Source organism: Erigeron canadensis, chromosome 9 (assembly GCF_010389155.1).
Source record: "Erigeron canadensis isolate Cc75 chromosome 9, C_canadensis_v1, whole genome shotgun sequence".
Taxonomy (NCBI): Eukaryota; Viridiplantae; Streptophyta; class Magnoliopsida; order Asterales; family Asteraceae; genus Erigeron; species Erigeron canadensis.
Genome location: NC_057769.1, coordinates 36,829,944 through 36,840,398, shown reverse-complemented (window position 1 = coordinate 36,840,398; position 10,455 = coordinate 36,829,944). Strand labels below are relative to the sequence as shown.

General features: G+C 32.0%; 2 protein-coding genes across 2 annotated transcripts; both read left to right on the top strand.

The window, feature by feature from the left end:
* Positions 1 to 214: 214 nt before the first annotated feature.
* On the top strand, positions 215 to 7,429 carry LOC122581529 (serine/threonine-protein phosphatase 4 regulatory subunit 3-like). The gene is made up of 23 exons (XM_043753758.1): positions 215 to 507; positions 1,091 to 1,171; positions 1,255 to 1,354; positions 1,446 to 1,530; positions 1,643 to 1,692; positions 1,797 to 1,876; positions 1,985 to 2,044; positions 2,266 to 2,365; positions 2,460 to 2,537; positions 2,619 to 2,683; positions 2,787 to 2,855; positions 2,942 to 3,019; positions 3,092 to 3,187; positions 4,048 to 4,118; positions 4,206 to 4,283; positions 4,396 to 4,489; positions 4,561 to 4,656; positions 4,771 to 4,979; positions 5,278 to 5,392; positions 5,471 to 5,602; positions 5,684 to 5,892; positions 6,357 to 6,458; positions 6,537 to 7,429. The coding sequence occupies exons 1-23, from the start codon at positions 460 to 462 to the stop codon at positions 6,964 to 6,966; spliced, it is 2,526 nt and encodes an 841-aa protein (XP_043609693.1). The 5' UTR covers positions 215 to 459; the 3' UTR covers positions 6,967 to 7,429.
* Positions 7,430 to 8,435: 1,006 nt separating this feature from the next.
* LOC122582773 (bZIP transcription factor 53-like) lies at positions 8,436 to 9,204 on the top strand. The gene has a single exon (XM_043755206.1). It carries the CDS (start codon positions 8,743 to 8,745, stop codon positions 9,142 to 9,144), a length of 402 nt encoding a protein of 133 aa, XP_043611141.1. The 5' UTR covers positions 8,436 to 8,742; the 3' UTR covers positions 9,145 to 9,204.
* The last annotated feature ends 1,251 nt before the right edge of the window (positions 9,205 to 10,455 follow it).

The following is a 10,455-nucleotide window of genomic DNA, read 5'->3' as shown; positions in this document are numbered from 1 at the left end:
AAAGATAAAATAATAAATCTGTATAAATTTTAAGACACTACTTGATTTACTATAGATAATACTATAGATAATACTCGTAGTATAGATAACGAACTAAAAATGTAACTAAACAAAACCTTCGGGGTGACATATATAATATATCCCACAATAATTTTCTTACAATATTTTAGATTTTAGAACACGGAAACTTTCCCCACACACCAAAAAAACCAAAAAAACAAAAAAAAGAAAAAAGAAAAAAAGCTTTCAACAAATAGAAAGAAAGAGAGAAAAAAACTCAGCTATACTTACAGCTATATCTATACACATTTCTATCAATAACATTTTAGGGTTTCATTTTTCATAATTCAATTCAATTCCTCCCCAATTTTCAATTCCATTCAATTCAATTACTTTCACAAATACAAACCCTAATTTTGCAACCTTTTTTTCACAATAAATAAATAATTTGTTAAAATTATGGGAGCACCAGAGAAGTTAACTGCTTCTAACAATAATTCTATGCAGGTTTATTACTTTATTCTTTTTAATTATCTCTTGATTAATTATTGTTTTAATTAATGTTTTTAAGTTAATTTAACATCATTTAATGTTGTTAGCTCATCCTTAGTAGTTGTAGTAGTTATTTTTAGGCAATTCTGAGAATTGATATACGTATAGCTCGTCGATTATATATAACGTGATTTTTTCGTTTTTGATGAATCAATGTGTTGTTAAACACTTAAATAATGATAATTAGTTATGCACTATGTCAGTTTTATGGACTTTTAATGCATCAAAATGATGATTTTAAGGTGTTCTCACCGTTCTTATTTTAAAACTGTTCTTATTTGATTGTCCCCCTATATATATATATATATATATATATATATGGGCCAACTAAATGGAAATGTATCCAACACTACACGTCCTCATCTGTGAAGTTACAATTAGAATGAATTTAAAGTTTGGTACGTTTGAAGTTCGATACATACAATTGCGAAATATGTGTAGTTTGATGCGTTGCTTTTATAGTTTGAGGCTTTTTATAGAATTTTTATCATATCATATGTGCTTTATCGTGACTGTTAGTATTTGTGAATGATGGTAGAGAGTGAAGGTATATCGATTAAATGATGATGGGAAATGGGATGATCAAGGGACAGGGCACGTCACTATTGCCTTTCTAGAGGTTCGGTTTTTATCACTTTTTCTTTATATGCAAGTGAAACGAGCTTAATATCGTGAATAATAAGTGTTGGAACTTTAATATAGAGGTCTGAAGAATTAGGCTTGTTTGTTATCGATGAAGAAGATAACGAGACATTGCTTTTGCATCATATTAGTTCAGATGATATATATCGGAAGCAAGAAGGTATTTTTTTTTTTTTTTTTTTTGTAATTTTGTGGAATCTTTTGACTTTTTCTAGTCTTGTATTTTGTGATTCAATTGTCTTGCTGTTTAGATACAATAATTTCGTGGAGGGATTCTAAGTATTCAAGTGAATTAGCTCTTAGCTTTCAAGAGACTACAGGGTGTACGTACATATGGTATGTAGTAAATAGATATCTTATATTCTTATCTTATGCATATTTTCCCCTTGTTAGTACCTTTTCTTAATGCAAATGAATATTTCATGGATTCACATTTTGTTTTACACAGGGATCAAATTTGCAACGCGCAGCGCGATCACCAGATTGAAACTCTCCGCAGTAAGTATATCTATGTGATTTTATTCTTCTATATGTATCGTAGATATCAGCTTCTCTTCATGATGACATGACAGTTTATATATTTATATATGCGTTTTTCACAGATGATACATATAATGGGGCTAACAATGAGTTGAGGGAGTTGCCTGCAGTAGAGTTATCGACTCTTCCTTCCATACTTAAGGTTCAGAGTTGAACTGCATGTCTGCTTTGGTGTTATTATTTTGATATCTTATTTGTTAATAGTGTATTGTTTACTAATTTTCGTGATGAATGATATATTGTTTTACAGGTTGTAGTTGGCAGTAGTGTTACCGATCAGTTGTGTGTAACAGAGCTCATACTGCATGACGTATGTTATTCATATTGCTCAAGCATAATTGAATAAATAAGCATGTATTTATAAATCTTGACAAGTATAAAAATGGGGAATTTATCATATTTTCTTCAATGTGAATACACATATTGTACACTGGAAATTTCCCAATGCTTGTGTATTGCAAGTCATTATACTCATTGTAGCTCATCAGAGTGATTGTACTAAAACGTTACATGAATCTGTAATGTGAGCAGCATATTTTTTTCCGGAAGCTGATGGATTTGTTTAGTGTATGTGAAGACTTGGAAGATAAGGACGGCCTTCACATGATATATAAAATTGTCAGAGGGATCAGTTAGTACCCAGACTACCATTTTAATTATTTTTCTAGAACTGTTTTCATATTTTGTCTGCTAAAACTGATTATTTTCTTTTTTATTAATTGCAGTTCTACTCAACAGTCCTCAGATATTTGAGAAAATATTTGGTGATGAGTTAATAATGGATATTATTGGATGTCTAGAATGTAAGTTCCTTCTTTAGACGCGTAAATCATCTTGGGAATTCAAAATGTGACTCACGATTATTGCTATGTGTCGGTCCACAGATAACCTGGAGATACCTCACGTCCATCATCGCAACTTCCTCAAAGAACATGTTGTTTTTAAGGAGGTAATATTCTTATCATGTTTGGTACTTTATTATCTGTTTGGATAAATAATGTTCTATAAATCATTTTGCAATAGCTATATAACCTTAATGTTAACTCATTTAGGCCATACCAATTAAAGATCCACTAGCGTTATCAAAGATTCATCAGACATACAGAATCGGCTATCTTAAGGTTAGAAATTAGAATTGTAACTTTTGTGCCCATAGGTTACCTGATATCATTTGTCTTGAAATTCTTATGTATGTTATCTTCTTCAGGACGTTGTGTTGCCTAGGGTATTGGATGATGCCACAGTTGCGAGCCTTAATTCTATGATTCACTCGAATAATGGAATGGTGAGATAGTCACATCAGAATGTTCATATATTAAGGGTTCATATTGATCTATAACTCAAATGTTATTGGCAGGTTGTCACTTTATTGAAAGACGATAGCACTTTTATTAAGGAATTGTTTGCAAGGTTAAAATCTCCTACTACGTCTCCTGATTCCAAGAGAAACTTGGTAAATTTTGCTTTTTGATGCTTCTATTTAATTCAGGTTGTTCTTCAGTAGTTGTAATTGCATTATTCATGACTAAATGATTATTTCAATTTAATGTTGCAATAGTATACATTGCTAGTTAGATTGTATTATCATATTATGCTTTTGATTATCTGATAATTTGGGGGTCAAATAATCAGTTTCATACCTGCTATTTTACAATCTATAATCTAATTTGAGAGACACTAACTCCTAATTTACAATACATGTCTCATTTTTCACAAATTGTCTTTTTCAAAAAAAAAAAAAAAAATCATTCTATCCATTATAATTTTTCAAACACTTAACGTCTGAATATCTGATTATTGCAGCTATAGACGGTAAAAGCACATCTAAACTATATTTTATACGGACCATTTTACTAAAGTTGATTAATCACTTTTTAAAATGCGCATGCAAGCACATATTTTATCCATATATAATATTTCAAATACTTAACGTTTGGATATCTGATTATTGCAGCTTTAGACAGTAAAAGCACATCTAAACGTTCTTTTCAACTGACTATTTTACTACAGTCGATTAATCACTTCCTACAACGTGCGTGCAGACTCATATTTTATACATATATAATATTTCAAACATTTAACGTTTGGATATCTGATTATTGTAGCTTTAGACAGTAAAAGCACATCTAAACGTTCTTTTCTACTGACTATTTTACAACAGTCGATGAATCACTTCCTAAAATGCGCATGCATGCACGTATTTTAAGTTTTTAATTGTTGTATCCTCACTTCTTTTGTTGGCATCATCAATTTTTGTCATTGCTCGATAATTAGTGCTCCTTTCTTGAATTATGTGTGCTTGTCATTGTGTAGGTATTTTTCTTGCAAGAGTTTTGTATCCTAAGCAAGAGCCTGCAGGTGGTCCAACAGCTGCGGCTATTCAGGTATGGATCTTGATCCTGTTCCTTAATGTATAAATTCTGAACTTGTAACGAGTGTTTTGTGTTTTTTTTTTTTTTTAATGCTTGTAGAGATCTAGTGAATGAAGGCATATTTGGTGTCATTACGGATATTTTGCAGAGCGAAGACAAGAAACTTATTTTGACTGGGTAATCAATGTGTATCTCAGCTTATTTCTAGTTTTCTTATTATATATTTTTTAATTTTTATTTCAAGTGGCACATAGGCTAATACTTAGGTAGATAATTCTTATATATGCAGGACAGACATTCTCATTTTTTCCTTGAGCCTGGATCCAACTTTGTTACGTTCTTATATTAGTCGGCAGGAAGGTGTCCGGTTATTCGGGCTTCTGGTATGTGAGACTATGTGTAAATGTAATTTAATTGTTATTGGTAAGATGACACGGTGGTTGGGCTTTTATAGGTGAAAGGGATGCTTACAGATTTTGGGGATGATATGCATTGCCAGTTTCTTGAAATAATTCGAAGTCTGCTTGATTCTTTTTCTTTACCAGGACAGGTTTGGCTACTTTTGATTATGTATTGTTGATAATATGATGGCACTTATTGCAATGGTTACTTTGTTTATTTTGTTTGAGCTTAACTTAGGTTAAATTAATTTTTGTTCTTTTAGAGAGATGGCATTGTTGAAATCTTCTATGAGAAGCATTTGGATCAACTAATCAGCGTAATAACATCATCATGCCTTCCAAATGATGCTTCTGGTGTTGGTCTTCAATCCAAGCATTTTAATGGAATTTATGCAAGTGCAAAGCCTGAAATACTTTTAAACATATGTGATCTTCTATGCTTCTGCGTTCTGCACCATCCGTATAGAATAAAGTACCCCAATTTCTCTATATCTTAATGGGGTGTTTGGTGTGCATTTTGAATACTGGACGTGAGATTATATTGTTAGAAATCGCATAATAAATTGTAATCAGACAGGCTGTAAGAGATAGTCTTTGCAGTGTCTTTCTGTTTATGGTTGTTATAATCAAAAAGTAAAACTAGTTATCACAACCTAATGGCGTAATAATCAGTAAATATGTTTCAAATGCAAATCCATACATCCCCTAATTTGGATGTTACCAGTTTTTCTTTAATGGATATTAATCCAGTTTCCTTGTCTGCTTTACAGGTCCAACTTCTTGCTCAACGGTGTGTTAGGTAAAGTATTATATCTCACTCGTAGAAGGGAAAAGTATCTTGTTATTGCAGCTGTGCGGTTCATCCGAACGCTAATCTCTCACAATGTAAGTACATCATTCTTCCATCAAGATTGGATTAACCAATGCATAGTACCAAGAATGTAATTTGGTGTTGTTTCACAGGATGAACATCTTGCGAGTTATATTGCGAAGAACGATGTATTTAGACCAATTATTGATGCTTTTACTTATAATGGGAGTCGTTATAATTTGTTGAACTCCGTAGTTCTAGAGCTATTTGAGCATATCCGTAAGGTATTCCTATTTTTGTAGAATAATAATTTTATGGCATATGATTATAGCATGTGGACTGATGACATAATGAATTTCATGCAGGAGAATTTGAAGACACTACTTACGTATGTAGTTGAAACCTTTTGGGACCAGTTGGTCAAATTTGACTGTTTACCTTCCATTCAATCTCTCAAAGTTAGGTATGATCAGAGTCAGGAGCATGCATCAAACCAAAATGTACAAGTTTCTAAAAGACATGTTGAAGAGCGTGTGTTGGAAAAGGACGAAGAGGATTATTTCAACAAGGATAGGTAGTTTCGCTATTACATTATGTTAATTTTTCGTAGGGGTGTCCATTTTTTATGTTTAAATAAATGTCAGTTTTGGCTCATTTACTTATTCATGTGTCAATTTTGTGTTTATGTTTAAATACCACCAAGGCAAATGGGTAAAAAACCATTTGCTTGCAAGGAAACATGTGAATGGGGGTTGGCAGTGACCTATGTTAACTATTTAATGCACAAATCTCCGACATTGTTTTATTCAAGAAGTTAGATTATTAGTTATTTTTGAAATATATATTATCTTAATTGATGACAAGTATGCATGGGGGAAGTTACAAATTTGGAGTTTAGGCAAGAATCCCGACCTGAGTACCTGACTGTTGAGGCTTGTATAGAACTTACTACTCATATCTGGACATGTTAGCCAACATACTAACTCTGTTTTTTCGTTTCCGCATGCTTTGTTTGGCTGAAATTGGGTATGTTAACAGTGATGAAGAAGATTCTGCATCTGCATCAATGCCTCGCACCACCCGGTCACGTGCACAACCTGGTTTATCTAACGGTTCTGATGGCAGCTGTCCATCGTTAAGGTATATTTGTAATTGATATCCCTTAGGTTAGTTCTATTCATTTCTGTCTGGTTTATCCAATTTGTTTCTTTGTTCCAGGCCTGGTGGACTAGTTGATTATGAAGATGATGAGGATGATGAAGACTACAAACCACCGCCTAAGAAGCAGCTGGAAAAATCTGAAGACGCTGAAGAAAGTATAGAGTTGAGATTAAAAAGAAAACTTTTGGCTGCAAAAGAACCTAAACATATTAGAAAGCGTCAGCTAGGTGGGAAAAACCCCAGAATAAAAGAAAGTTTATTTGCTACATTATGCTCGACTTTGAGTCATGCAGTATCGCCTCCTCTGAAATCAATGAGTGGTACACAGACCACGCATGATACGATCCATGAAGAGAATGGTTCTGTAAGCCGATCTGAAAATAGTGAACACAAGAGTGAAACGAGTGGGGAGGAAACCATATCTGTAAGCCAACCTGAGAATCATAGTCAAGAAAGTAGAGATGAAAAAGGGGTTACAGGTCTCTAGTAGCCATTTTGATTGCCACACCGGGAACAGTTGCCTCGGTTATATTACCCGAGTTACAATATACATAGCCACATGTTAAAAAAGGAGTTATACGCCTTTAGAAGTCCAATGCTGCCACTTGGGGAGCTTTTTGAACAAAGAGACGTATGGCAGAAAAGTGAGAACAATTCCTGACAAGATCTGCGGTCAGTTGTGTATTCTTGATGCTTTCAGCATATGTACAAACCCTCTGTTAATGCTAAACTTCTTACCTCACATTTTTTTCCCTAGCTTTTATCAACTATACTTTTAGAAAACTGAACTGTTTTTGTATCATGTCTGTATTTAAAACGGGGAAAAGTTATGAGTTAGGTAAAAGTAGGGGCAAAGACGTCCCTTTAGGAGATGTAGTTTGACATGCAGTATATGCTGTACATTGCAGTTCCGAAAGGAAACTAAGAAATTTCAGCTAGATTTGATTTTATACAGACAGAAGCAGACCCGAAATCTTTGGTGTTCATTTTGTTGTACAGGGTTGGTTGCACAGTATATTTTTTTTGTTGATTATTTACTATCTTTTTATCACTTTAAGTTTGAGTAGATATACACTGGAGTTGTGATGTCATATGCATGCATGGTATTGGTAGCTATATTTGGTCAAATATTTACTGGTTATAACATGAACCAAAAGTTTTCAAAAGCAGAAAGGGTGGGTTTCCGTCCATTTTCATACGGATAAACTTCTCATAAAAGATTCTTTATTCTGGTATAGCATTGCCTTTTAGAAAAACACCTTTTGTGAGGGTAAGTTTAGATAAGAACAAATCTTATTTTATTTTTTATATAACATTTGACAAAATTGAGTGATGTGAAATGATTCTTTCATATTATAGAATCAGTGAACAGAATGGCACCAGGTATTTAGAATAGGGTTCTGCTAATGATTTAAGGATTATAATATGGTTTATTGGGGAAGTTTTCAAGAGTCATTAGTTTCATGATTTGAGCTCTACATACTGTTGAATTGGATATCACTGTGTGTCTCGGATGCTAATTATTAGGTCGTTAAAAAAGAGATGTACAATAATAGTTTCGATAATGCTTTCCAATGCTTATGTGAGAATTTTCTAGCAGGCAAATACAACTGGATTAGAGGCTCGTTGAATGGTTGATTACTTACTATTAATCAGTATATTGAATGACATAAGCAAATAATTATTCAATCAAGATATTAAGTATTACGAAGCTTAAATATAGTCGTATGTATATATTATTCAACAATACATCATGGACAAATTGATTGTTATATAGTTTAACCTTATCCATATTGAAATCCAAAAGACTATACATCAAATCTATTCACGTCTTCTCTTCCACAAAAGTCTTCTTTTGCATAAAACACAAAAGACTCTTCGGTCAGAATACTTGTTCCCTACTTTCTAGAAAATTCATTATTGTCTATATATATATACACATACGTAGTGCATCCATATATAGATATATCCTCTCTAAACATATTCCTTCACTACTTTTTGTCACACATCAAATTTTAGAAGTCTATATATAATATGTTCAAAAAAGAGCAAAACACATCACGAAAAACCCAAGTGATATGAGTTTTGCCACATATCTAAGTAGAATAAGACTTGTTCAATCATTTTCTGTCGTTTTTCTTCATTGGTTTTATTCGGTTTCTTGATTTTTTTTTTCCCTTGTTTAAATAAATACGTACATTAGAGCTAGATAGCTATATACTAATATAGGTCGAAAGAGTATAAAAGCAAATTGGTTACAAACATGTCATCAAAGGGTTATTTGATGGTGGATGATGATCAGAAGAAAATGAAGAGAAAGATATCGAACCGCGAATCAGCAAAGAGGTCTAGAATGAAGAAAGAACAACATATCAAGGATCTTAATGACCAAATCTTTTATCTCACGAAAAAGAGAGACGAAATGGCTACGAAAATGGATGGAGTCATGAAAGACTATGTTGCCATAGAGACGAATAACATGGTTTTGCGATCACAAAAACAAGAGCTGGAGAAAAGACTCGAGTATGCCAAAAATGTTTGTGAGTGGCATGAAGTTGATGGTTTTTTGTCATTGTCATCAATTGATGCTGTTCAAGAACCATGGCTTAGGCCCTCTAATTCCATGTCAATGATCATGTCATCTGTTGGAAATTTCCAATTTTAATTATGCATGTTTTTATAATTATCTTTTTTGAAGCAGATAATGCTCTTATATTGTTACGTACATTGTTATTGTTATTAGTTATATATATATATATATATATATATATATATATATATTTATCTTTTGGGTTTTGCTAGTAACAAACAATTTTATAGGTTATTATTGACTTGTTTAAAATAATTGTATTTTTATCATAAACTACATATAGTATTTTATGCAAATTACTTATTGTACTAGTTTATCACCTAATCTATATCTTATAAGTAGCAAATTTGGATTCTTGAAGTTGTTGGTGATGATAAAGATGGATGGCATTGCAATTTTGGATGTTAGTAATCATATCTTTTTCATAATGGCCAACATGAACACAAATTAAGTTTCTTCATTACTAATACATATATCTATCTATATTATATTACTCTCTCCGTCCCATTAGAAGTGTCTTATTTTGAATATCCAAAGTCTTTATTTATCAACTTTGACCTTAATTATTTTTATTTGTGTTATATAATAGCTGATGAAGTTATAAGTTTTGATTGAGTTTTAGATATATTTTCATTTGGTATAATTTTCATCAAAAGTTTTATAACACAAAAAAATATATAAAAGGTCAAAGTTAATAAATCAAGACTTTGAATATTCAAAATATGACACTTCTAACGAGACGGGAGTATATTATCAACATTCTCTTTGACCTTGCTTGAGAACTGATCACTTAATTTTTTAATTAGTACGTACTTTTCACATTCAAAGAGTTTGAAATTCTTTAACCACAAAATATATATTAGATTAGAGATATGCAAACGAACGAATATTAGTAAAAATTATATATATGAAGTTGCTTGACCCAGCTACTAAAATATATGCTATTTTAATAAACTTGGGATAGTCATGTATATCGCATAAGTATGAAAGATAGCTAGATTAATAACAAAACTTCTGCAGTATATTTTAATGTTTTAATAATTTAATGTATATACTGATAACGATTTGCTTTTGGAAATATATTCTCTAGCAAAAACATTTAGTGTGAAATTGTGAAATTCGTAGGCTCTTATGAAAAATGATCTTAAGAATATCAAGTTCAAACAAAGGGACTTGTATTTCTGAATTATCCTAGAGGTGACCTATAGCTAAGAGATTGTCTAATATTTTACTCCTATAGATGTTATAAAAGTATGCATATTCTTTCTGCACTTTCCTTTCTGAAAAACAGTACTAAGTTGAATAATACATACAAAAGAATGTGTTGAAAAGCAACAAGAACATTAGTGCACTGGCATTATAAATGCATGATACACATTTATAGTA